At 36.0% G+C, this 27,990-nt stretch overlaps 3 protein-coding genes across 3 annotated transcripts; 1 reads left to right on the top strand and 2 right to left on the bottom strand.

Moving 5' to 3' along the window:
* Window positions 1-351: 351 nt before the first annotated feature.
* LOC133705613 (probable methionine--tRNA ligase) lies at window positions 352-6,634 on the bottom strand. Its single transcript, XM_062130910.1, has 17 exons — window positions 6,173-6,634; window positions 5,956-6,100; window positions 5,684-5,837; window positions 5,386-5,541; window positions 4,790-5,020; window positions 4,466-4,609; window positions 4,022-4,112; window positions 3,751-3,857; window positions 3,541-3,655; window positions 2,752-2,870; window positions 2,606-2,671; window positions 2,367-2,495; window positions 2,129-2,269; window positions 1,825-1,945; window positions 1,412-1,644; window positions 1,206-1,307; window positions 352-995 (listed from the first exon to the last, which is right to left on the bottom strand). The coding sequence occupies exons 1-17, from the start codon at window positions 6,288-6,290 to the stop codon at window positions 765-767; spliced, it is 2,403 nt and encodes an 800-aa protein (XP_061986894.1). The 5' UTR covers window positions 6,291-6,634; the 3' UTR covers window positions 352-764.
* A 1,159-nt stretch (window positions 6,635-7,793) lies between these two features.
* LOC133669733 (probable sucrose-phosphate synthase 3) lies at window positions 7,794-14,198 on the bottom strand. The gene is made up of 12 exons (XM_062089980.1): window positions 13,320-14,198; window positions 12,482-12,714; window positions 11,955-12,018; window positions 11,154-11,852; window positions 10,704-10,838; window positions 10,487-10,618; window positions 10,215-10,391; window positions 10,081-10,134; window positions 9,930-9,992; window positions 8,771-9,724; window positions 8,545-8,672; window positions 7,794-8,327 (listed from the first exon to the last, which is right to left on the bottom strand). Exons 1-12 carry the CDS (start codon window positions 13,605-13,607, stop codon window positions 8,045-8,047), a joined length of 3,210 nt encoding a protein of 1,069 aa, XP_061945964.1. The 5' UTR covers window positions 13,608-14,198; the 3' UTR covers window positions 7,794-8,044.
* Window positions 14,199-19,129: 4,931 nt separating this feature from the next.
* Window positions 19,130-26,972, top strand: LOC133680694 (uncharacterized). Its single transcript, XM_062103720.1, has 16 exons — window positions 19,130-19,586; window positions 19,687-19,788; window positions 19,885-19,945; window positions 20,042-20,223; window positions 20,507-20,767; window positions 21,845-21,928; window positions 22,032-22,079; window positions 22,175-22,239; window positions 22,445-22,493; window positions 23,648-23,897; window positions 24,402-24,523; window positions 24,787-24,867; window positions 24,991-25,065; window positions 25,610-25,815; window positions 25,926-26,076; window positions 26,513-26,972. Exons 1-16 carry the CDS (start codon window positions 19,191-19,193, stop codon window positions 26,708-26,710), a joined length of 2,331 nt encoding a protein of 776 aa, XP_061959704.1. The 5' UTR covers window positions 19,130-19,190; the 3' UTR covers window positions 26,711-26,972.
* Window positions 26,973-27,990: the final 1,018 nt, after the last annotated feature.

The raw sequence follows: 27,990 nt of genomic DNA, 5'->3' as shown, positions 1-27,990 counted from the left end.
ATATTCTAATATTAAAAATAATTTTTAAAAATAAAAAAAAATATTATTTTAATATACTTCTAAACAAAAAAACCATTTTAAACTGCAACCATTACCATAATCTCAAACACATCTTAATATATGATCCTGTCCCATGCTGTCGTGGTTAATAACTTCACAATTTGGACGCTAAACTATGAGCTAATATGAGATATAAAATCATATAATATTTTCTTCTATAGAAAGGTAAAGAGGTATCTTCAAATTAGTCGAGAAACCTTAAATATTTAAAGAAATTAGGTAAATTATCTTTAAATATGGACTCTAAAGTTTAAACCCTTAATTCAAAAGCTAACACAATGGCACGCACACTAGGGCAACAACCCTTTATTTATTTGCAAACAAATATCCAAATTTTTGCATCCAGTGGGAAAAGAATTTCCGTGGAGATACAAATTTCCCTCCCAACTTTTTGACAAAAGTCCCTGCAGAGGAGTCGCTTTTACATAGAAATGATTATTTATCGAGTAAATAAGCGGTTAAGCATGGGTCCTTCAATTTTAGAGGAGACCATCCGCTCAACTGCTCTCCAATATTCTCTGTGGCATTCAACCGCCCAACAAATAAACAAAAACATGGAACACTTTCCATGCTTCCTACAGCATTTTTTTTTGCAGTTCACTGTGAGGCGAAGTCATTTTTACACGAAATGTTACAGTGGTAATAGCAAACACTAGGAGAAACAACGAGAGAAAAACGGAGGCTTTATCCTGAACTGGACCTATCTACCTAATGGAACCATTGCTAATGGTTGCAACCTTGCACACACCAGCAGATGTGGTTAGTGGAATATCTTTGTAGCAGGCTACCAGGTCACTGTTAGTTTGCAGATCCACCTGTAGTGTCTCCCAGACTTTCTTCTTAGGGTTTAGGACATCGTCAGGTTCACCTTCAAACCCTGGGAATGTCACTCTCTCTCCAACAACAGCAGATTGGGGTGGATCAACCAATTCGACCTAGCAGATCACCGGAAATGGTAAAATTAGACCAGCAATTAAAAAACATTTCAACAGCTAGATCCGTGCGCCGCTTGTGGTCATAGGTTAATAGTTCATATTACAAGTCCATTATGAAGGTTAGAATGATTTCATACTTGGAAGTGTGACCTCAGGAAAGTGTACATATGATGCAATGACAATTCAAAAGGTAGTGATCGGTTTGCTTACCTTGGTGTGGTCACTACTGGAAGCAGCGAGAACCATAGCCTCTGACTTGATGCCCCTCATATTTGCAGGCTTTAGGTTGCAAAGGATGCAGACCTTCCGATTCTGCCAAACGATCACAATAATCAACAAACTAGTATACTGAGTCGCATTTTCTATACATAAAAAAGCATCCTATTATTAAGAGCTATGGTGGCAGAGATTCATACCTGCATCTCCTCAAGAGGTATATACTTGACAAGTCCACTTACAACCGTTCTACAGTCTCCTTCACCCAAGTCGATTTCTTCCACATACAGGGAATCAGCATCAGGATGCTTCTGAGCTTTCTTAATTAGGCCAACACGAATATCAAGTCTTGTGATGGAGATTTCTGGTTCAACAGTGCCCCTTGACTTGGCTTCACCAGCAGGTTTTTTGGCCTGCTGCTTCTTCCCACCAACTGTTGCATTAAGTTTGGTAAATAATATGGAAATAAACTTCCCGACAGTGATCATAAGCAGGTGCAAACACTCAGGTTGATAAGAACATGTATTTTTTCAACCACAATAAATGACATGGTTCAAATTAGCCACCATCAGAACTAATCAGATGAGCACAATGTCTGCAAGCAGATCTAAACCTGTAGCTTTTTTCTTCAGTTCCTCAGCAAGCTTAGATGCCTTTTCAACTTCTTCCCGCTCAAGTCTGTCAGCCTGACTTCCAGCAAATTTCTTCCTGTAGTCCTCCACTTCTTCTATTTTCTGTATGAAAATGAAGTTACTTAAATTAGTTGCAGGCCCAAAGAAAAGGTAAAATTATGCTGATCTTCACCACCATCTCCATCAGCATCAAAGCACAAACACACACATGCAAACACCTGTAAAATCAAACCAACACCCAGACGCACACATGCACATAACCATATGTGACATGACATATTATACCAGTTCCTTGAACAAGGGCTCTGGTGTCCCAATCTTGTGCCCAGCAGGTAGGATCTCCCAAGGTCTTTTTGCCTTATCCATATCACCTTTCTCATCACATAGTGAAGCTTGTTCAGGGGGCATATTAAGCTGCTTGAAGACCTTATATCCAATTTTTAAAAAAATGTCTCAGCACATAAAAACAATAAAAGACATTCACATGAATGCTGAGTATAGATGAATAAGGTAGCCAAGATACCTCAACAGAGAAAGATGGCATGAAAGGTTCTAACAAACATGCGAGAAGATATACTAGACCCAATGAAGTCTTTATAACTATAGAACAAGAAGGCTGGTCTTCCTTGTAAAGCCTCCAGAATTGGCTTTCCTACAGGGAAATGGAATAGAAATCAGTTCCCACCTTGAAGAACAGAAAAATTAGAAAACACAACTAATGAAACTTTTGAATCCAAACGATCAAAAATACTCCAGGCTTACTTGCAGATATGCATTTCCCTCACTAGAAATGCTCATTGCGGTTTTCAATCCTTGCTTTAATTTAACCTAGAAAATTACAAACAGGGGTGTAAGAATGATGCCAGTTACATGCAACCACATCCTGCAAAACAATGATTGACGGATACCTTTTCCATGGCTTCCAGGTATTGCTCCACATATTTACCAACTTCTTCAGCCAATTTATTTGTCAGGGGATGAGAGCCTGCACCTGGAGCATCTGGGATAACAGAACCATATCCTGAACCTGTAGATCAAAAAAGTCAGTCACTATGGTCTGAGGATACAATGCTGGTGCTTTGTTACACCCAAAAAAATGCATAAAAAAATGTGGAAAGTGATAAAATAAAAAAACCACTACAAGAACTTACAATCCTTCATGTTCCTAGAGGATCAGTTTGGGACTAATGTGATGCAGTGCACTATGTCCCAACAGTGTTTTGGCTTGCATGCTTCAAGGAAAAACAAATGGGGTCCGAAAGGGTATCAAGCATATTAGAGGGATAAATTGGCCCTCCCACAAACTCCAAGAACCATCCATCTTTCTAAAGATTTTCAAAAGAAAATGAAGGAGAAACACACAGCTGCTCAATGAAGCTTCAAGTATATCTATTATAGTGAGGAGACGGTTCTTAGAAAAAAAATGCCACTTCACAAGCACCACCAAAGCTCAAATAATAGCAACATACCACAGTTGAAAGGGAGGGAAAGGCTATCAAAACTCAAATGATAAGAATTCTAATAATTATAATTAAAACCAAACAAATAAATATCCTGCTATTGGCTATAGAAATCTACAATTCAGCTCTCCCACCAACAAAAAAAATTGTCATTCTGATGTATTTGTCAAGAAACAAATTTAGCTGAACAACAAATGACTAAGAAACCTAATATGGAATTTCACGCAGCTGATCTACCTGGAGGTTTAGCAAGAAAGCTCAGAACCCGGTTAATAAAGTTGCCCAAATTATTCAGCAACTCATTGTTACTTTTTGCTTGCAAATCAGACCATGTAAATAGTGTGTCAGACACCTAATCAACACAGACACATCAAATTAGCACTTTCCTGTTGAATGATGAAATATTCAACTGCAGAATGAAAACATCATCAGCAAAAAGAGGATTACCTCAGGCCTGTTGGTTAGCAAATAATATCTCCAAACTTCTACAGGAATATTTGTATCCTTTGCATCATTACCAAACACTCCTACACCTTTACTCTTGGAAAACTTTCCTGCATTAGCCAGCCAAATAAAATTAGAAAATTCAAAATGGTCAAAAGCGAAAGGCAGCTTGTTAGTAAGCAAAAGGTTATCGAATCAGTTATCATTTGAATGCATGAAAATTCACCAAGCATTGCATATTGGCTAAATTAAGTCAATAACACAGCTGACAAACCTGCTTCATAATTTAAGTATTCAGTTACACTTATAGTCTTCATCAAAGTCCAATTTTCACCTGTTCCAAGAAGCGTAGAAGGAAACATCACCTGGAAAGAGAAATGCATACACATTTCAAGAAATGAAACTTTACAACATTATCACAAGGCAAACCATGCATAATTTTGGAGCTCAACATAAAATAGCAACCAAACAAGAAACACCAAAGCACAAACAATGGAAAGCCCATCAAGCATCAAGTAAAACCAAACAGAAGAAAGAAAATATAACAATCACATCAAATCTGCCCTAAAATCACTCAGACACAAGAAATTTCAAGCAAAAAGGAAATCTCATTATACAAATAATGCAAATAGAAAATTGCACAAGATCAAAACATAAGAATGTAGATAGTAATAACTTCCATGTGCAGGCCAAAAATTCTGAAGGACAATACACTTACAGTGTGGAATGGCACATTGTCTTTTCCCATAAACTGATACAGCTCAACATTCTCAGGATTCTTCCACCACTTCTCCCAATCAGGAGTGTAGCAAGAAGTAATGGAGACATATCCAATAGGAGCATCAAACCAAACATAGAACACCTACCAATAATACAATCTGAAGTTACAACATGAAAACCTAATGGAACAGTTGTGTATATTAGTTTGACAAAATACCAGAAGAGGGAGATTCAGCATGGATTTTTTTTATAAAAAAATAACATCTTTTTAACAGGCTTTGAATAGGATAAAATGGAAATGATACTAAACAAGATTTCTAACCTTGTCCTTAAATTCTTCAAGTGGAACGGGAACACCCCACTTCAGATCCCTAGTAATGCATCGTGGTTTTAATCCTTCTTTAAGCCATGCATTTGTTGTTTGAATGGCATTTTGGCTCCAGCCCCCAGCTACAGATGTGCTCTCGATATAGTGTACTAATTTATCCTTCAGTAGAGGAAGCTCAAGAAACAAGTGATTTGTATCACGGATTCGTGGTGTGTTTTTACATTGCTGTTCACATATCAGATCGGAATATACAAGTAAATACAAAATGAAATCAGCAGTCTTACATTGTTATTGCTATATGTATGGAAGAGGCACCACTGTCGATGATCACTTATTCGCTGACTTCTTATTTAGGAAATTACCCAGGGAAAACATGGCCATATCCAGCGAGTGTCATGTAATAAGTTTGGCAGTAAAATGGCCTTCTAGACATTTAGCCTATTTACTACGTTATGCAATTCATTTCAGTCCAACTCTGGATGAATATACAACCATGTGACCAAGATACCAAGAATTACCAGAAACTAAGATATAGCTGAAATTATAAACAACGAATTCACGAAAAAAAGAGAGAGAGATCAATCTCACACCTTGCACCTGGGATTTATTAACTCTGTAGGATTCAAAAGCTTTCCACAATTTTCACACTGATCTCCTCGTGCAGAATCATAATTACATCCTTCCGTTGGACAATTACCTTCCACAAGCCGATCAGCTAAGAATCTTTCGCATGTATCACAGTACAGCTGTATCATGATAACAGCTAAGCACATCAATCAATGAACCACCAAACAGCAAAATTGAGCTGAAACAGAGACAGGGTACTGAACTAGACAACAACACGTCCAAACAAAACAGTGAAATAAGCCATTACTCATGAGACTATACCTGTTGCATTGAGTTCTCCGAAAGCCAGTTATTCTCTAACAATTTCTTAAAAATTGCTTGACAAATTTCCGTTTGCTGCGGACTCGACGTGCGTCCAAATTCATCAAAACTTATATTAAACCATTTATAAACCTCCCTATGAATCGCATAATACCTATGAATACACAACCAATTTAAAATTCACAAAAAAAACAACAATTCAGAAAATACGTAAAAAATAACTTATTCAATTTAAAAGAAAAGGAAAATTTAAAAAAAAGAAAGAAAATTACTTGTCACAAATTTGTTTAGGAGTGGAATTCTCCTCCATGGCTTTAGTCTCAGTCGCAGTCCCATACTCGTCAGTTCCACAAATATAAATCGCGTTATATCCTCGAAGACGACAGTATCGAGCAAAAACATCAGCACTCAACACACCTAACCAACCAAAACGACACCAAAATCAGAAGAAAAAAATGAGATAAATTCCTTAAAATGAAAATGACTCACAGCCGATGATGTTCCCGAGATGAGGGACGTTATTGACATAAGGCAAAGCACTGGTTATCAGTATGTTTCGCTTTCCCGGGATAGGTAGCTTCGGGGCCGTCCGATTGAGATCTTCCATGGTTACAGTAGCTTAGCTGCTGCTGCAGCAGCAGGTGGTGAGGATTTTAGAGAGAGAAAAAATTGGATTCTGCGTTGGCGATTTGGGGTTTTTAAAAGCACAGGAGAATCAGAATCAAAGATAGGCACGCGGGTGAGTGCTGCAAGAGTAAGCTAACATCAGTAGGGTGGCGTCAGTTAAAATTTTACGGTCGATTTTGAAGAAATTACGGGTATGTAACGGCCGCGAAACAGAGTTTAGAAGGGTCTTTGCCAAAGGGGCTATGTCAATGTGCCATGGGAAGGGGAGAGGAGCTTTTGGTTGGGTCTTCTGTATTTGCAAATTGGAAGTTTGTAGCCGTCCGTGTACTGCTGCTGACCCATATACGGCCTTGATCAGGTGCTGACTTGGAGGGCACACAAAGGAAGCTGACACGGTCGCAATGCTGACGGACTGGGTAGTCAACATCAGCTTACCTTTCTTATTTATTATTATTATTTATTTTCTTTGATCCTTTAAATTTTAATCCTTAATATTAATTTACAAACACCTCAATTAATCCTTTAAAATTATAAAATTAATAATTATATAAATTTCTAATAATTTTAAAATTTATAACATTCAAACCAGTAATTTCTACAAAACAACGCTTTATTATTTTTATAAATAAATATGATAATAGTTATTTTTAAAATATTTTTTATTTTAAAATATATTAAAATAATATTTTTTTATTTTTTAAAAATTATTTTTAATATTAACATATTAAAATAATCTAAAAATACTAAAAAATATTAATTTAAAATAAAAAATACACTTTTAAAACACAAAATCTAACAAAAACTTAATATAATAACTCACTCGCAACATCCCCTCTCTTTATTGAATAGTCTCTCTTACGATTTGGCAAATTATTCTTAATTAACTAAAAATAATAAAAATAAAAGGTTTTAACTAACCAGAATGATAATAGAGTGATGCTTTTTTAATGAACTGACGAAATTACAAGTAATGATTTCATTCACACAAAGTAAAATACAGAACATTTTGTTTTTGTGTATTAATAATATCAGAAAAAAATTAAAAATTAAAATATATATTATTTTAATATATTTACAAGTAAAAACACTCGTAACACACCAAACCAAACCAAACCGCTTTATATATTACTGTACAATATATTACTGTACAAGGAGACCACTTTATATGAGAGTGGAAAGAAAGAATCCAATTATAGTTTCTGGAATTGTTTCCTTTTTTTCATTTCCACTGTGATTACACTTAGACTGAAGAGGATTGGACGACCTTTTCTGTTCTTTTTTCCTTTTAGAGTAATATAATAATTCAAACGTTCCAAGTTTTAGTGCAGTTTGCTTTGTAGGAGTAGCTGATTTCAAGACAGTGAGCTTGCACGTAAGATCCAAGGTTCTTGTCCACAGAAGTTGTTGGGATTTAAATTTGTTTCCTGTTTTTTTTTATAAAAAAAAATCGTGGTTTTTTGGACAAAAATAGCTCAGAAGACACTTAAGAAAAAACCCAACCTGGGAATCCTGTCAGGAATATAATACCTGCCGGCCAGCTGTCTAGACTGTGTAGACCACATTATCTACATAACAAGAGAGAATTTCTGCCACAGTAGGAGTCATTATCTAGCTGCGTTCGTGTTAAAAACCAAAACTAGAAAAATGCTCCGGGAGGGAGGAGTTTGAATGTTGAGACAAGGGAAGGGTTAAGGGAATACAATGATAATTTTTCTCCGATATTACAGTACTATCTCACATCCCAGCAGAAGCTTTTGACACTTGCTTCAGAACATCAGCGATCTCGCTAGCCGTTGCTTTTCCACTCAAATAAGCAATCAGGGGACTCTCCTTAGGAACAATGTCATCTCTTAGGTCTGTGGTTCTTAGCAAGTCTTCAGAACCCTTTGTCACCACATCTTTCAATATTATCGTCTTATGAGCACCAGATATCATTTCCTCGTAATCGGTATCTCCATTTTCACCAAGAATCACAAACATATTGGCAACATTCAATCTCCAGCGAACGAAAAGGTACCTAATAATCACAGAGAGTTATGGAAATCAATATTCTCAACATACTGAAAAATTATTTCCCGGTGCTATAAGGTCCATATGAGGGTGCCTGTATGGCGGCAGTTCTGCATTCAGTCCATGGGACGGAAGAAGGATTGGCTGTTTATAAAATTGTAGCATAGAGGAAGGGATCGGAAGGATTGTTAATGCATTCCTGAGTTTAGAATATATGATAGTACCTGAGTGCTTGCGCGCGTGATGCAAGGTGTGGAATAATTTGCAATCTTGTTGAGTTCCTACAATACATTAGATGACAACGGAGACCTCGCATCCTAAGCTTCTGCCTCAAATCATCCACTTTCTTGACCTGAAAAAGCAAATTAATATGAAAAGATGCCTATGGAAAGAAGATATATAAGAAACTGCATCTTGAACTTCCAGCAGATGCATTAATATCTTCATCACCTTACTGCGATCCTTTACAAGGTATGCTATGCAATGGGCATTCCTGGATTTTTTGTCTTCCTCGATGGGGTTGGAAGACTCATCAGATTGTTTCCCACCTTCAGTTGTATTCATCAACTTCCAAATGGTTTTCTTTAGGCCATCGCAGCCCCAACGGTAGTCTATATGAGCTGCATAATCTGGATCTCGAACAAGTTTTCCATCTACTTGAGTACAAGTACCGGGGTAATATACTTCGCCCCCACTGTTACAAATCAATGCGTCAAACTCATTTGCGTGAATCTTTGCTGATGTCAAGAACTCTGTTGTTTCTGTTAATGACATAGCTGTTGATAGAGCAAGCCCTGTCACTCTTGCAAATAGTGAGTCTGACCGAACAGCTTTAATTATATCTTGCACAATCTGAATCATTTTCATTTCAGGAAATCCTTTGCTATCATAGCAGTCAAGAGCTATAACAATCAATCTGCGCCGTCGCCTCAGCATGGGATATTTGCTTACAACAGCCTCATGCCTTGCACCTTCAGAAACTACTGGCTCAGATTCTGGTTTCTTTATCTTGTTTAGGACCCGTTGTACTTGATCTTGCAGTGCAGGGTCCCCAGAAGACACAGCTGAATAGTCAAGAGATCCATTCAGAGAAGGTTTGTCTCCATCAATTGACAGCCTGAGGGACATATCCTGCACATCCTTGAGCGAATCATTGAGAGATGACTCTTCTGCAGCTATCTCATCCTCTGGGGTATCAGTTTGCCATTGTGGATGCCTCATCCGGCAGGCTGCTACCCTGGTCAAGTACGTCCGGCAGTGTTCAGGCCATGAGAACAGGTGTATATTCTTCAAGCCATTCTTCCTGCAGAGAGCCCATAAGTTCTTTTCGGACACCAACTTAAGCAGTGCATCAGCAATAGCTTGCTGATCATGAGGGTCAACAAGCAGACCGTTGTTCAGTGCCTACAACCAAAACAGGAAATAAGAAACAAAAGTACATTTTCTATAATCAAGTTACCATTGCATGATTTGCATCTTCTTAACAACTGAGGAAACAGGAGGAGAGGAGAAATTTAAATATCTAAACAGAATCCCAACTAGTTGCTTCTTGTCAATTTTTTTATTTTTTTGGTCCATTAAGATGAAACAGATGGAGGCCATCTTTTACCCGATGGATGTCAACTGGTCCGCCATTTTTAGTAGCCACCATTGGAAGCCCGTGAGCTGCTGCCTGCGTCAGTTCAAACATGAATTGATCAATTTCATTTCCACAAGTAAAGGAAGGTAGGTAATGAAAGAAACAAGAAATCAAAACCAACCTCAATCAAGGTAAGGCCAAAAGGCTCGACCAATGCTGGATTTATGAAAACCCCCTGACATATATCCAATTGCTTAGCTAATTTAATCATGAAAAAATCACACAGATGTAATTTTGAAAACATTGCCAATGAACCTTTGTTTTGGCAGCAAGCCGATATATTTCTGGAACATCAGCTTGCTTGTGATGTTTCGGATAGGCGACCAGCCCATAAAGATCATACTTGTCAATCATCTTCAACACTGTCGTGAGCACACTCCCATTTCCACCAGTCATCTCCTCTATATCATCCCTGTTTCCCATAATCAGTGTCTGCATGAGAGTATATTAGTTCTCGAGTGCTATCATCCCATGTCATCAAACAAACAAATTGAGTATCTAGTAATAATCCACATACAAGGACTTACAAGATTGGCAAGCTCTCTTAATGGGCGGCACTCTCCAAAGGCTTTCAAAAGAGTTGTAATATTCTTCTTTGGATCAGGCCTTGATAAGGCCAAAATCATCGGCTTATGGGGATTTGTAAGGAACCGCATGATCTGTCAGAGGATGTTAGCCATGAGGCAGAAATAGTTGTATTCATGATCATGTAAAACAACAAGGAAAACACAAGGTGACACTCACTTCAGACCATATTGGTGGAATTGCTTTTGGGGAAGAACCATCAGTACTGCTGATGAGTGTTGCAAGCTCCCCATCGACCTCAGGAACATCTTCTTGAACCACAACACTGCTGAAGTCCATGCCTGGAGGAATAACCTGAAAAGAGATTTTGCATCAGTATTTTCTTGGGAGGTCCAAATGAATCTTTCGTTGTGAATTTAGACTATTTTTAGTTATATTTGTTTGCTTTTCCAGTACGATGATTGAAAGCCAAGTTAAATGCACCAAGGAACTAAATAACACTAACATTCCTTAAAGCTGTAAAAGATATCAAAGTACAATTTTGTACAATTTCAATCTTGCCTCCCATATTTCTATTTTCTCTTAACTCATAGACAAGTGATAAGGCATGAGCTTAGCAGTTAGTAATAAAATGTCAAAAAAAAAAAAAACCTACAAACACTTCCTTACCACCATTCTTGGCATGTAACGGCCATGGCAATTGACACCACGTCTAGCACGAGCACGCAAAACTTTCTCAAGCTTGACATCAAACCCATCATAAAGTCCCCATTGCTCATCAATCTCTTGTCTGGTACTTGTGATTACAAGTTCTGCAGCATCAAGTGAAAGCTCTTCTCCTTCTATCCTCCGCATTATTTTATATGTTGAATTGATGTCCTCCTTTGATTGTCGCCCCTGTTTAAGAAGCTGTTCCAGCTTGTTTCTCCCAAGCGAATGTCCCGTTAAAACCATAGGAACATTCAAAGCACCTGATAAAAGAGCAGCACTATCACCTGCATCAGCATAATGGCCATGAATTACATATGGCCACACAGGCTGGCCTCCTCCAATTTGTTCCCCCAAAACTTTTGACATATTAAGAATGTGACTAAGAGCTCCATCTACAAATTCTTGAATATAAGGCCACAGTAATTCTTTTCCGAGATACTTATCGCGTGGACCAAAGGGAATCCTGACAATATATGCCCCACTGCTCTCTCCCACCTCATTTCCATCATCATCTTCAGGGCCGGATGTTAGCATCTCTGTTGGTTCACCGTAGCTCCAATCAACTTCAGGGGAGGAGATCTGGCGAGTAAAAAGATCTACCCTGTACACTCCAGGCATTCTAGCAAGTGCACGAGCAAGTTCCACCACATATTTGACCTGAGAAATTGCTTATAAAAGTGTAAGACACGATGAAATGGAGAAAGGATACGTTAACAACTAGAAGATTATCCTTCATTTGTATCAAAATGAAGCATTTACCTGTCCACCAGTGTCAGAATCTCGACCAAGCTCCATATTTTCTCCTCGGACCAAACCATGTATACTGCTCATAAAGATGTCACGTTAATGAACTATACATTGGATAGTCAAAGAAATGTAGAAATAGAGTCTAATTGGCCTTTCAGCATGAATGTAGACTTGAAAACTTATGAACGGAAAAATAGCAAGCAACTTTTCGTGTGAAAAACAATTAAAGAAAAACACAAAAAAAAGCAAGCAAATCCTTGTAAAGAATTCCCATTCCTCCATCCCCCCTTGTACCTTGGCAGACCATTAAACAGAAAGATAAAAGACATTTCAAGCTGGGCAATGATTTGTAGTGACATCAGAAGCAATCGTTCCTAAATCTATCTGTCTCCCATTGCACTCTAGGAGATAAATTACTTCGCATTGAAGATTTAAAATGACAACATAAAAACAGAATAGTGTGCTATATTATGTTCGAACAGCTATTTAGCTCAAATTCATAGACTCGGGCATGACTAACGTGCTAGAAAGCACCATACCTGATAAGGACAATATAGAGTTTCTTTTCCTTCTTATCATCCGACCACACTTCCGGGTTGGAAAGGCTTCTCTGGAACTTTTTCCTTGGCGTCTCGCTTTGTGCCAGCTCCCCCAACCCATCTCCTTTCTCTCCTTCTGATAAATCCTCAGACATGTCTTCGGTTGCATCCCGACGTCCTTGTTCCCTTTCCCATCTCCGATTCGCCAACCGCTGTAGTTCCTCCCACTCCAACTATTCACAACATAAACATGAAATTTTAGTCTTGATACATATTAAAAAGTTAAATGACATTATTGTCAGACTTGTTTCAGTAGCATGGCAGCTGAGTTCAAGGACCAGAACAGGACCACATGATCCCACACGTAGAGCACAAAAAACTAGAATTCCCCTCCAAAAAATTCACACACAAGGAATTAGATCAAAAACATGGTAGCATGCAGTTATGTCAGGTTGATTAGAGAAGAAAACTATATAGAATGAAGCAGGGGAACCAAAATATGGAATATGGCTGTGCTTTTAACAAACAAGACAGCCAGGACATGGTCAACCATTCAAGAACAAACACTATGACAAGCATAAACACGCATCATCGATCCAGTCCTCTCGTGATCAAGTACACTGGTTATGTTCATAATTTTAAGCTACAGCTATATTTCTATGAATCAACTTCTTGATCAACACCCCTAAAAAAAAGATGCACACAAAATGGCAACTGAGCCAGTTATAGGGGCTCTTCGAGAACCAAGATTTCTTGACAGTGACCCGATTACACAATACACAAACACAATTCCATATCTCTCTATGTAAATCAACCCAAACACGTATAAGAGAGTGACCTGCTTCTTCTTGCGAGTGAGGTGCCAAATACGCCAACACATGTTTTCGAGCCTGGAACTGCGTTCCCTGGTGTTGCGAGTGGCAACAACTTTTATCCAAGTTCTATGTAAATCAGTCTCATCAACTCCTCTAACAACCTCCTCAACAAAATACTTTGTTGGATTAAAATGCCCTGTTTCACTTAAATTCACAGCTGGTGCTGGCTTGTGTTCTTCAATTGCACCTGCTCCTCCTCCACTATTCAATATTGCTTCCAAGTATCCATTTATCCACTCATTTCCAGGCATTGTTTCACAGAAACAATCCCACTTTTCTTCGTTCTTTTACCTTTTGTCACAATCCTGACAAATGGAGTCACAAAAGTATGATTTCTTGGTAATGATAACAAAAGGGTTTTCTTTTCTATTTTTTTTTCTTCTTTTTTTCTTTTTCACATTGGTCTGTGATATAGCAGCACTCGATAGAACAAGAAGAAAGCAAAGCGTTTCAATATCGAATTCACTTGCAGAAATCAAACTGAATATACACCAAGAAATTAACAAAAGGGTTGCCTTTCTAGGTTCTTGAATATCTCTCAAGTGTTTCCTTGATTCAAGAAAATAAGGGTCATGCAGATATCCGTTGTTTGAGAGGAGGGGGACTTGTAGCAAGGGTAGGACTGTATTGTGTGTGTCCGTGATGGTGAAAAATGGAGGGGAGAAAGGAGGAAGAGGGAGGATTGTGTGGAGTGGGGTCGGAAAGAGGACACGTGTACAAAGGATAGTTGAAGTGATGAAAGTGTAAGCTTCACACCTGTGTAAGAGGATGATTGGGAGGTCTCCTTTCCCAAGGTTGTCCGCTTCCCAATGCGAGCTTACTGCCTTTTCATCCTTCCATAACAGGTTTCCTGCTTAGCTTGGCTTCCTGTAATTTTTTTTTAGTTTAATCTGTTTTTTATTTAAAAAAATATTAAATTTTGTTGCTTACATTGCCTATATAATAATTATTATTATTATTTTTCCTATTTCAAGAGGCATAATTGTATCATAAATCAATCAAAATTATTTTTTTTTATTATACAATTTTAAGGGGACATCCTCTGTATTATCCTGGTAGAATCAGGAAATTATTTCTTTTTGGCGCTGGCCTCGATTTCAGATACAAAAAATTAAGAAATTAAACTTCTCCTTGCATATGTAATATACAAAATATATTAGTCAATAGTCAGATCACAGGTTAACTCGGAGATCTTTCCCATGGCAGCCCACAGGCATATCTACAACTACAGCTACAACCAGGCTTCGTTGACAATAAATGTTTGCAATGTCATTATCAATCTGCTTGATAGCATCGGTCAAGGGGAAATGACATGGATTGGGTCGAAACGCTACATGTGTTTATAAATCATTACGAGTGTGTTTTTTTATTAAAAAATGTTTTTCAAAACTTGTAATTTTTTTCATTTTTAATTATTTTTTTATAATTTTAAACCATTTTTAATATGTTAATATCAAAAATAAATTTAAAAAATAAAAAAGCTAATATTTTAACATATTTTTTTAAAAAATATCTTTAAAAATAATTGCTAATATAATTTCAAACACTATTTATATTTATATAAATGATTTGGTAATTTTTTTATAGTTTTTCTATTTTAAAAAAGAATAAATTTAAATAATTACGGTGATTTTAGTAATGCAACTTGTTAAAGTAATATTTTTTTTATTTTATTTTTATAATTATGTTATTTTAAGATATATTTTTTTAGTATGGGTTAAAAAAAAATAAGAAGAAATTAAAAAAATATATTGCAATTTTGAGGAATCCTGAAATTCCAGGTAGAAGCATTACAATTAGGAAGACAGCCATCTTGTATTAATAAACGTCATCGTATTTAGTGCCCAATGATGTGATCCTTGTCGTTATTTGACCTGAACTTGTACTTGCGTGATCAATCTTGCTCTCTAGTCATTCTGACAAATTACAGCATATAGAGACAAAATGAACTCGCACAGCGGGTCCCGAATTGAGTTTATTTTTCTAATATGAGTTTTATAAATCTTTAATTCAAGAACATATTAGAAATATATTTGATTCCATATAGCTTTATTTTAAATAAAGAATTTATTATAAAATCGAATCAAAATCTTGGTTTAATAAGAAATTAGTGTTTTTTATCTTTTAGTTTATATTGCATTTATTTTTAAAAAATATTGCCTTAAATCACTTTTAATAAATATAATTCTAACTTAGGATATAACATATAAATACTACAAAAACAAATCCTCATGATTTCTTTTACCTAACGGTATACATGTTTTTAATTAGATGATGCATCAATTGAGATTAAAATCTTTATGTAATTTTAATAATATATTTTTTACATTAATTTAAAATAATTAAAATATAATAGTTCTTCTTAATATTAACCCAAAGTTTAAATTAAGAAAAACAAGAAAATGATAACATTTTCTTAATTATTACCATTTAGTTTGCTTGAGAGATGATCTTCATGGGTTTTTTTTTATACTAGTTATCCTGATCTCATGTTGGAAATATTTGTCACGTTGACTTCAGTCATATATATATTTTTTTTTAGAATTGAATTTTTTTCAATTTGTTCTTCAATGTTTGATTTACTGGTAATTGAACTTTGATTTTTTTTTATGAGATTATCCCATTCTCATTCAATTTTATTTTATTATCAAATAAAATCCTTAAAACCTTTTAATAATATTTAGAGGGTTTTTTTTCATAATATTTTCAAGTTTTTTTTTATTGGTCATTAACTTTTTATTGGGTTTTTTTATTTGTTTTTTTAATTATATTATTAAATTAACTGAGATTATTGAATCTATTCAAATCAATAACCACATACCCTAATTTTTTCTTACGATTGAATCCTTTTGGGTTTTATTTTTTTAATTTTATCATTCAATATTTGGTTTTGAATTGATCCTTATAATTTGTCTCAGTTTGTTTTCCACAAAGGTATCGCAGTCACAAACAAATATCTTGTTATTTGATTGGTGTTTAATTTTACGAGTGTCTATTTTTATTATCATATTATTATGAAAAAAATTATTTTTTAAAAAAACAAACAAAGTTGTTAAATCTAGTGAAGTATATGATCTGGGTCGTGAGTTTAACGGGTTAAACCACGAAACCCAGGTTGATTCAATGAACTACCATCATAATATTAAAATAAAAAAGACATTGTCCTTGATTTTTCTTAAAGTCAAACCATGCTTTATTATCGATTATTTGGGTTACTTTAGGACCTATCAAGTCGACCAGGTCTTATGAAGACAGCTTTCACGTGGGTTGATTTTAAACTCGAGCTTAGTAAGAAACTAAGTCGAGAGATTTTAAAGCTAATGAGCTAGGTTAAATTTAATAAGAATATGGAATAATTACACGAAATTTAAATATATTTTTTTCATGTTGGGATTTTTTTATTTATGGAACCCGTGTGCAATAAACTAGTTTCTCTCTATATTTCGATTTCCTAAACCTATAAAGTGAATTAGATGCAGAAGCCGGCAACGCTGGATCGACGTAGAGTTAATAAAAATGGAGGCACTATGCTTTAGCATGTGACAGCATCTCTTTATCGATCTATCTATCTCAAGTTGATGCAAAAGTATGTGGCAGAAGAACCATCATCCCAACCCCCAGAAACCACAATCAACCAAACTTTATCTCTTGTCATCTCTGCCTTAAATATCACACAAGTACCTTTCCAGGTTAGAATCCTGTGCCATGTACAGCAACTTCTTGCAATTATTTATAATTTTCTGATTCTATATCCAAACAAAGCACATGTGAGCGCCTCCTGGACAGCCCAGTATTTATCTCACTTTGATAACACTTAACACAGATTGCACACAGTTGTAAAACATGATAGGAGGAAGCTTCGAGTCATGGATTAAGAGGGAGGACTTTTATTTAAAAAAAAATCAAAACAGTATTATTTTGATAAATTTTTTTATAAAAAAGTTAAATGGTTGAAAGCCGAGTCAACAGAGTCAAGAAATCAACTTAGATTCTTGACTAAATCAGCCGATGACCTGGGTTTTACAAAGGTGCATTCTTGACTAAATCAGCTGATGACCCGGGTTTTACAAAGGTGCATGCATGTTTTTAGCAGACCACCAATAGGGTGGAATCTGCGATGCTTGTTGATTTTACAAGGAAGTCTTGTTTGGACCACCCCTTTTAATGCAAGCCACGCATGCCTTCCCAATAAGCTGAGAAACATCTTTTATGTATTTGGATTGGATTTCAGCTTTCATGCATAAAAGGAAGAGCCTTGATAGTAGAGTGTGAGAGCTAGAGAAGAACTCGAAGGGGGGTGGTGAGGATTTGTGCCTAGTTTTGTTAGTAGTCGGATAGTGGGTTCGTGTGCATATATCGCACTAGCCTTTCTTTGGGAAGATTTTGATACATTCATTTGCTGGACAAAACTTTCAAGATATGTTTATATATAAAGCAATTTGATTATATAAGAACATTGCAGTGTTTTCACAGTTTCTTGAAGTATTTGGTATGTTTCAGAGTAAAGTTATATAGATGCTTTGAATTTAAGGTATTTTTTCATTGTGATGGTAAGAAAGTGATATAGATGCTTTGGGTATAGGATGAAATATCTTATTTTCGGCTATTTTGTAAAAGAAAATCGATCTAGTCCAGAATAAAAATCACGAGTTAGTTAGAATTAATTTAAATAAATCTAATTTTTATTTTTAAAAAATAAAAACCATAAAAAATATTGTTTTAGCAAACTGATACATCGTAAGATCAAAATTTTTATTTTGATCTAGTCCACAACCAAAATTACGAGTTAGGGATAATTCAAGTAAATAAAATCTTTATTTTTTTTAAAAAAAAACCCTAAAAAATATTGTTTTAATAAACTGGTACACCGCAGATTACACTGCAACTTAAATATCAATCTTAATGTTTTATTGGCGAAACACAGGTTGCCCACAGTCCATTATATATTAGCTCATCTAAGATCCTTTTCTCACACAATTAGGATTCGCCATTTTCCATCTTGATTCTTTATATTAAGCCTCAACGGACCAACATGGCATCTTCCACCTACACTCATTTGCAAGATGGAATATATATATATATATATATATATATATATTCCCCTTTCATTGTTGCCTCCTAGCCTTTAGCATCTACCAACTAAAAAAAGTTGTAGCTAAATAGAATTTAGAGTTCCACTTGCTACTAGAAAAAAAATGGCATTTCATTTGTCCCACGTCCAAAATATGTCAATATGCTGGATGCTATGTAATATGATACAAGTGTATTGCAGGGGTCTCATGGTCAACTATTATTTGAAAGTTAATATATGTATAATAAATAATATTATTTTGATTGATCGCATCAATCTTGATTAGCCCTATCAATCCAAACTATGACCTGAGCCTTTGATTATGTAATTCAAAAAAGGTGTTGGAGAATATAATATCGTTTGCTTTTTAAAGTTTTTTCCATCAAGAAGTGTATTAGAATAATATTTTTATTTTATTTTTTTAAATTATTTCTGACATTAACATATCAAAAATAATTTAAAATGTAAAAAATTATTTTTAATTTTTTACATAAAAAACTATTTAAAACACAATTCTAAACCTCCCTTAAATAGCTTTGCATTCGACCTGAAAAGGTACCGATTGACTTTGTAGCAGATAGTCCAATGAAACTTGAGTTCGGTGAAACCAAAGTCTTCAAAAGCCCAGAATACATATGGTACAAAAGCCCATTATATGTAGCCCAATACGAAAACCCTCCTTCAAAAACCCTACTGAAACTCGAGAAATCAAAAAACTCCACGAACAAACTAGGCAGAGACAGAGAAACCAAAGCCTCAAGAAATGGGAAAAAAAGACAAACAATCATCGAAAGCTTCAACAGAGGAACTCTTAACAACACTAGGAGACTTCACAAGCAAAGAAAACTGGGACAAATTCTTCACTATCAGAGGCACTGATGACTCCTTCGAGTGGTACGCCGAGTGGACTGAGCTCCACCATCCCCTCCTCTCTCTTCTCGCCGGAAATGATGAAAACCATTCTTCTTCTTCTCCGCTGCTGAAAATCCTGGTTCCGGGTTGCGGGAATTCGAAGCTGTCAGAGAATTTGTATGATGCAGGGTTTAAGGAGATAACGAATATTGATTTCTCGAAAGTTGTGATTTCTGATATGTTGAGAAGGAATGTGAGGGATCGGCCTGGTATGCGGTGGCGTGTCATGGACATGACTCAAATGCAGGTATGGTTCCAATGGCCCGTCGTTCTCTTTTTAATGTTGTTGCTGTTTAGGTTGCTGGTCTCCTCTTTAGTTCACTAAATTTGATCACAATGTTTACCAGTTGGCAGATGAGAGCTTTGATGTTGTTCTTGATAAAGGGGGATTGGATGCTTTGATGGAGCCAGAACTTGGCCCGAAGTTGGGAAACCAGTATTTATCAGAGGTTTCTTGAACTTCAACTTTGTACATACATTTGTTTTATGTGTATTTTCATTGGTTTTTGGAGAAAACTAAACTCGCTAGTAAATTTTATTAACAGGTGAAAAGAGTGTTGAATGGGAAGTTTATTTGCCTGACGCTTGCAGAATCTCATGTTCTAGGTATCCATTTTGCCTGCCATTGCTCTCTTATTTTATTTGTTGTTTATGTGGATGTGTCTCACTTCTAAGGTTACATCTTAACATTGCCTTTTTCAGCTTTGCTCTTCTCTAAGTTCCGGTTTGGGTGGAAAATGAGTGTTCAGGCTATACCACAGAAACCTTCTAGTAAGCCTGATCTGCGTACATTTATGGTTGTTGCTGAGAAAGAGAATTCTAGTGCTTTGCACTTCATAACGGCATTGTTTGATCACTCTTCTCTTGATTGTATTGGAAATCAGGTATCATAAAGTGGCTTCCTTGTATTTTTTTTTTTTGATACATGATAGGTTTCAATGACAATAGTATAGAGCAAATAAGATTTACAGAATGGACTGTGTTAGATTTTAAAGAGGGCTAAGACTTATGATTTAAGTCTTGAATTGAAATGGTATTAGTGAGGGAATATTTATACTTATAGTTTGCCTTTATTGTAAGCTTTGTATATTGTTTTTGGTACTTTGTGAGTAATTCCTGGTAGAAAAATCTCATGGATGTATGACAATGGTTGCCGATGCTTTTTAGGCTATTGGTCTACATGAAGCCCTTGAAAATGAGAATCAAATTCGTAAAGAATATTCCATTGGTCCTGATATACTGTACTCTCTTGAAGATCTGTTAATTGGAGCTAAAGGTGACTTGTCAAAGCTTAGCCTAGGTCGTCGTTTTCAGCTTACTTTGGGAGGGAATGGCGACTCCCGGTTTAGTTACAAAGCCATAGTTCTTGATGCCAAGGAAAGCTCTAGCCAATTCACTTATCATTGTGGGGTTTTCATTGTGCCAAAGGTACGCTGAATAGTATATTGTTTGGATGCATTTCATGGAAACTATAATTATTGGTTTATTAATCTGAAAATATGCAGCTTGGTTGCTTCTCTAGGAGAAAATTCTGTAATGCCCTTCTCAAAAAAAAAAAAAAAAAGAAAGAAAGAAAAGAAAAGAAAGAAAAAGGAAATGACTGCATTGTGCCTTGATGTTCCATTCTTATCTCGGCAATGGCACATATATGCCGCCATCTATTGGCGGAACCTACTTTGAGCAATTATTGGTCCGCATTGTCGGCTAACATTACATACATTTCCTGTTTATATTTCTCAAAACAGTCATGTTGTCAATTTGGGAAATATGTTTCCTTAGATTCAAGCTGAATCATGGTAGTCCTAAACTCATTGCCAAGATAAGGTCCTGTTGCATTGGGGTCTGGAAGGGAGACTTTGGTGACAATCTTAAACATCTTACATTTCAGTACCTGTACAGAGTTCTTCTCAGAATTCTAAGCTACATTCTTGTGGTTGCAAACTCAGAACATCATGCCATTGCAACCAAGCAATGTTCTCTAAAGAGTAATAGCAATTTTCCCTTAGTAAATCATTACCAGCTAGAATGGTCTAAACACCCATCAAACTGGACAGGGATGTAACTTGTCCTCCCCTCATTTTTCAATTGTTTTGACATTTCTTACTTTTGTAAGTGGAAATGTTTTTCAGGGGTATGCCTCGCCGTGCCTTTTTAAACCGGTCATTAGAGATTATTGGGTGGGTGGATGGGCTGATTAAAATTGGGACACAGAAAAAGAAGCAAATCATTGCTTGGCTTACAGAAATAAGCTTCCACGTATTAATCTTCATAGTTATTCATCTTATTTTCTTCTACCATTTCTTTTATTTCTTTTTCTATGTGATTTTCATGCAAACATGCTAGTGCAGAGATTAGTGTGCATGTATGTGATGTAGGCTGTCATTACGGTTAAAAATTTGGATGTCATTAGTGTTAAATTCATTTTGTTTCAGCTTCAGTAATCAAACACAATTTGGGCAATTGCTGTTTTCTATTTGCAATACTTAACTGAATGTGGGATTTCAGACTCGAGCTCATGAATGGCTCTTCTCTTCAGAAGAAGGACAGTGGCTAGTTGTTGAAAGCTCAAAGGCAGCTCGTTTAATAATGGTAGCATCTTAGCATCAGAGTTGTGATTATCTTGAAGAAATATCGGTCCAATGAAATTTGTGGAACTACAACTTCTAACCAAATTTTTTTGTTTTGAATGAAGATTATAATGGACAGTAGCCACAATAATGCCAGCATGGATGATATTCAGGTACTTCTTTTCAGTTCGGCATATCTTTTGAGATGTCAACTCTTTAATTATGTCAAGTTATTTGTACAAATACTTAACTCGTGGATTTTCTTCAGAAGGATTTATCTCCTCTGGTTAAACAGTTGGCACCTGGAAAAGATGATAATTCAGCACAAATTCCGTATGTTACTCATAATTTTCTCCTTTTAACAACTTCGCTGCCATGAGAAAAAGAAAGCTTTGTTTTGGTTTACAACTTATAATGAACTGTTATTGTTCTGCAAACCTTTTTTTTTCCTGGAGAACTATTAACCTTTTGTGTGGAGGTCATTATGTATTCAATGAATTATGATCTTTCTCACTTGAATTTAACATCATGTCTGCAGTTTCATGATGGCAGGTGATGGAATCAAAGAACGAAAAACTGTGCATAAGGTTTGTACGTCTCTTATAATGTTATTTCATTTTCTATTTGGTCATGATAACGCATGCAACTGGCATTTGTGAGTTAAATACCCTCTTACTTGGTTTTAGCTGTTTTCCAAAACAGAGGAAAAAGAAAAGAAACGAAATTCCAATGTAAATAATGGAAGAAAAGTTATTACATAGTTTCTCTCTATGATCAGCTCTACTGGTAGATTTTCTTAATTTATTTGTTCATGTAAAGTATAAAACCCACCCTGCATATTCATTTCAGTTATTATGGTTTGTACCTTGATGATCCAGAGTATCTCATATAATTTATGTCATTAAAAGACAAGTTTTCCAAAATTAAATAATCATTTCATCCTTTTAGAGTGAGAAAGGAATTAATGAAAAAAAATTGGACTAGGATTCTAACCTAGAACTTTAAGAGACTAAGTGGAAAGGTTATACATTGTAGAAACCATCACCAAGCTTTATGCAAATTTGATACAGGATTGCTTATCCTTTACCAGCATTTTAAAATGCATTCCCTGGATCTTGCTTGAACACAATAACACAACCTATTGCATAAATAACGAATGTAAACAAAATGGGCTTGGCAAGCAGCCCGAGAATAGCAATCAGATATAACACAATGGTTTGGTCTGTTAATATGCTTGAATATCCATTTAAAAGCACAAGCTGTAGGTGGAGCGACTCGTGCTCTTTATAAGACCATCCGGTACTTGCTTTTCTTCTCTCATAGATAAAGAAGTGGTGATTTGGGTAGGTGGTTGGAAGAGTGGTAGAGTTGTGGAGATGTGTCTGCACAGTTAGAGAAAAGGCGATTTTATTACGGAGAATAGTTTTTGGGTTTTCCAAGGAGAAGGTCTGGGGAGACTTGATGGTGGGCCTGGTCTCTAGTTGTGGGTGGTGGTGGGTGATAGAAGGAGAGGTCGTGATGGGGGTACTCCTGTTGGGATAGAGAGAAAAGAGTTCTCTAGAGAGAATGAGGATAGTTCTTTTGTTATGAAGAAGAAAGGGAATGATGTTTAGGTTAATTTGGTCTCCCATTTTTTTACCGACTCAAGTGAAGAACATAACTCGAGAAATGCTCAATATATGCTCAATGTCATATTAACCAATGTAGACTCATCAAGTTCAACCTTGGTTACGTTCTGTAGGTTACCTCTTCATTAACTGGGTCAATAATTGTTGAAGACGTGGTTTATGAAAATGTTGCTGATGATGTCAGTCGTCCTTTTCCATCTAGTGATTTGATATTCCGCCGCCTTGTTTTCCAAAGAGCAGAGGGTCTTGTTCAGTCTGAAGCTCTTCTTACAAGGGATGAATCTTCTCATAAAATTGTTGAAGAGAAGAAGAAAACTAGTTCTTCCAAATCGAAGAAAAAGGGAAGCCAGAAACGGAATGATGGTAATAACTCATATCTGTTACTTCTGCTTCAATTTTAGAATCTGCTATGCCTTTTGGCGAACTTGGGTTTGCTTTTAATCTTAGTATCAATCTTATTTAACAGATTGTATTTGTTCTTTTGTCTCATGTAATTCTAATGCTTGTTGGTTTTGTTCAAATTATTTTACCTTGAAGCATGACTGCCATGACAAGTTTCTTTAGATAAAGTGTCTTCTATTTCAAAATAACTGAATGACAAACGTTGCAATTAAAACCTCCAGCCTTTTTATTGTATGATATCTTTTCCAAATTGGTCTTCTTAATGCTGTCAGAGCCAGAATAAGGAAGACGGATGCTCTCTTAACTTCATTTTAAAATATATATGCTGTCTTTACCATATTCAATATGATTCATGGGCTATTTCTCTTGCATTTCATTGTCCTGATAAAGAACTGGCTTGATTTCCATTTTTTTTTTTCTGTTTATTTTTTTTTCTCTTTGATGTTGTTCTTCTTAATATTGTAGCATCAAGCAAGATACTGAAGGTATATCATGATTATATGGCCAGCTCTTATCATATGGGAATCGTTTCTGGCTTTACGTTGATGTCTTCTTATTTGGAAAGTGTGGAATCGACTGGAAAAACAGTATGTGTTACAGTTCTTCTCTCATTTTCTTTTTTTTTTCTGAAATGATCCTATGTCTAATAATTCAGTTTCAAGTGAAAAGGACTGTTTTTCTCAAACCATCCATGATCTCTTATGTTTGACAAATGATTTATTCAACCAAATGGGTGGTTCTGAAATTAAACATACCTACAGTTATTCCTGCATAAGAGAGCTTATCCTATGTGTGAGATTATGGTGATTGCCCTTGAGACTGGTTAAGTTTAGCAGCATTTTATTTTCAGGTTAATGCTGTTATCATCGGTCTTGGAGCTGGCATACTTCCCATGTTTCTCCATGGATGCATGCCTTCTTTGCAGATTGAGGTAATTGTATGATTTAAAAATATTCCCATTCATCTCAGAAGGGGAAAGGTGGAACAATTATAGACATCATTCTTTGAGATCATCACTTGACGGGATTGGTTTGACAAATCATCTGATCCACAGGTGGTGGAGTTGGATGCTGTGGTACTTAGCCTTGCAAGGGATTACTTTGGTTTTGCAGAAGATGAACATTTGAAGGTACTTTAGAGTCTTCTTATAAGTTCTGCCTTTTCTGTTACTTTTTGTGTGTACTCTGTTCGATCTTTCCTTGGGTGATCTCCTCTCTTTGTGATCTTTCTCTTGCTGCCCTCCTGCATTTGAAATTGTTTTGATTTTCTGTATTTTATTTTGATTGGTAAGACTTGAAATTTAAGATCTACACCATCTTTTCTGTTTGAACTAAAACTAACAGACTTGAGCTGGTTTTGCTAATCCTTAATCGATCTCTTCACATCTATAATGGAGCTGTGGTATGGCATCACAAACTATTGTTACTAAAGAAACCAAACGTTGCAGGGATCTGATGAGAATTGTGAGAGCATCAATGATTTACAATTATCTAGAGCCACTCTATACTATAAAACTTGTCCAATTTAATCATTAAAGCATAAATTTATTTATTGTTTTTTGAAAAATTGGCGATGACTAAAAGAACTGATGACTATACTCCTGGATTTCATGACATGCAAAAACAGAGAAGACATATCATTATTCAAGTGATGATTTTGCTATATCATTGTAGGTACATATAGCTGATGGGATAAGGTTTGTTAGAGAGGTAAAAAACTTCGCTGTGGCTGATGGATTGCCTGCCATCCATGGAATTGAGGATGCTTCTGGAAGTACAAAGCCTTCACCTGATGAAAGTGGCAGTGTGTCTTACACAGAGGGCAGAGGAAGACCTAGAGTTGACATACTTATCATTGACGTGGACTCTTCAGACTCGAGGTAAGTTTAAATATTGTAATTCGTTGCATTTGAATATATCAATGAAGCAATTGTCGCTGCATGCTCTAGGATCTTGTGCTCTTTTTAATTTCATCTTTTTACCTGTACAGCTCAGGAATGGCCTGTCCAGCTGCAGATTTTGTGGAAGAGTCTTTTCTTTTGACTGTAAAAGATACCCTTTCTGAGCAAGGTCTCTTCATTGTCAATTTGGTGTCAAGGTCCCCAGATGTTAAAGACACAATTATTTCAAGGATGAAAGCGGTGAGGAAGATTTTCATATTTCATTCATCGAAGAATATTTTCGTGTCTATGTCCTAAGGACTTGTTTCTAGAGTTTCAAGTAGCTGAATGCATTTTTCATTGTTTCTGAGTCTAGACCGTTCTAGAGTAGTGAAGAATAGTTGTAGCCACCCTCACCTGGCTAAGATGGTTTATAATAGTATAAGGTGAGCTCATAAATAGGTGGATGTGAGATCCGGGATATGCTTGTATTGAAGGGCTAACGTGGTATCCTCTTAAATGTTTAATGTGCCTGTGTGTGGACATTTCATACTCATTTTCTCTTCTACCTTGCGGCATTGTCTCTCTCTTCCCCCTCTTTCTGCCCGAGTTGGCTTTGTTATTACAAAATGCTATTTGTTTTCACTGTATCAGAAATTTGCTATTTTCTGAGTCTTATCCTGCTATTCATCTTCAGGTCTTCAACCACCTGTTTAGCCTTCAGCTTGAGGAAGACATCAACATGGTTCTCTTTGGCCTTTGTTCGGAAGTTTGCTTGAAGGAGGATTGCTTCCCCGAGGCTGCCTGTCAGCTTGACAAACTGTTGAAGTTCAAACACCAGGAAATAGGCCAAAGCATTATAGATTCAACAAAGAAGATCAGACGTTTAAAATGAGATATGATCAAGATGTGCTTCTTGTGAAGCCCTGCGATATGTTCAAAGGATTGATTTGTGTGCGGATGGCAGTAACCAAACCAAAGCTCTTTATAAGAGAGCATATGGCGCTCAGGTATATGAGAAAATTTTAGGCAATAATTGTACTGTATCTGAGTAGGATCATCCGATTGTTCTTTGGAAATCGGACTGTTTGAGAGGACTTGACTTTGTACCAAAATCTAGGTTCGATATATTTACACAAGGGACCGTTTACTATGCATCCAATTGCAATAGTGGTCTTTTATGGGCCGAGTTTATGTTGAATTACAGCATAATAATCGGCCATGGTGGAGCTTCAGCCGAAGCATAAATAGTTCTACGGTTGTCTTAATCCATGTGATTCATGGTCAATTCTTTAAAATGATGTTATGATGCTATACGTTGTTTATATGATTATGGGTGAATATACAAGAAATAAAATATTACTAGGTAAAATAAATGTGTTTGATAGTGCTATAATTGCGAGTTTGATAGTGCTATGATTATGGGTGAAGTAAAACAACATACACACTGTTCTATTTAACAACAACAAAAAAGCATAACAAAAGATTTGTATTATATTAATTAACAGCAAAAAGATGCCACATCAATCTAAAAAGAGCAGCAATGCATTGCAAGAGAGCCAAGCAAAATGTTGTTGTAGTAGTCTAGAGGGGCATGCAAAAGTGAAAGGAAAACAGATTGCTCAGGTGTTGATGGAGAAACCCTGCAAATGAAAAAGGAATCAGCAGTTCTAGGGATTAAATGAAGGAAAAAAGGTCTGCAAAGAAGAAGGGAGGGTGAAGTCAATGTGTTGTCAGGTTGAAGCAAATAGCAAAAAAATTAAGTCAGAAAGCACCTGTAAGTGACCTTACATTGATAAAAATGACACCAAGAAATAGCTAGAAATCTGAAATCAAGGGTCAATGGCTTTCTTAATTAAAACTGCGTCTTGTATCCATTGTTTAGACTGTTTTTCTGCTCTCTTTTTTTGGGTCTAGTTAACAGTTGCAGAATTAATTATCCATGGCATCTATAACCATCAAATTCTGCTCCATCTCAAGCGTCGATCCTTTGCCACCTTCATATGGGCTCAAGTAAGGAAGCATTCTTATGGTTCGACAATTATAATTTACTCCCGTTAACTTCTCTTTTTCCTACTCCAACCACTCTTCAACTTTCCATGTTTCTCCAGTTTAACTCTATTCGATTTTACAGTCACAACACCGCCTGGGCTAATCTTTCCAGCATGTTTCTTC

The sequence above is a fragment of the Populus nigra genome, chromosome 1, assembly GCF_951802175.1.
Source record: "Populus nigra chromosome 1, ddPopNigr1.1, whole genome shotgun sequence".
NCBI lineage: Eukaryota > Viridiplantae > Streptophyta > Magnoliopsida > Malpighiales > Salicaceae > Populus > Populus nigra.
Note: the sequence above shows the minus strand (reverse complement) of the source record. Positions and strands in the feature narration are given on the sequence as shown.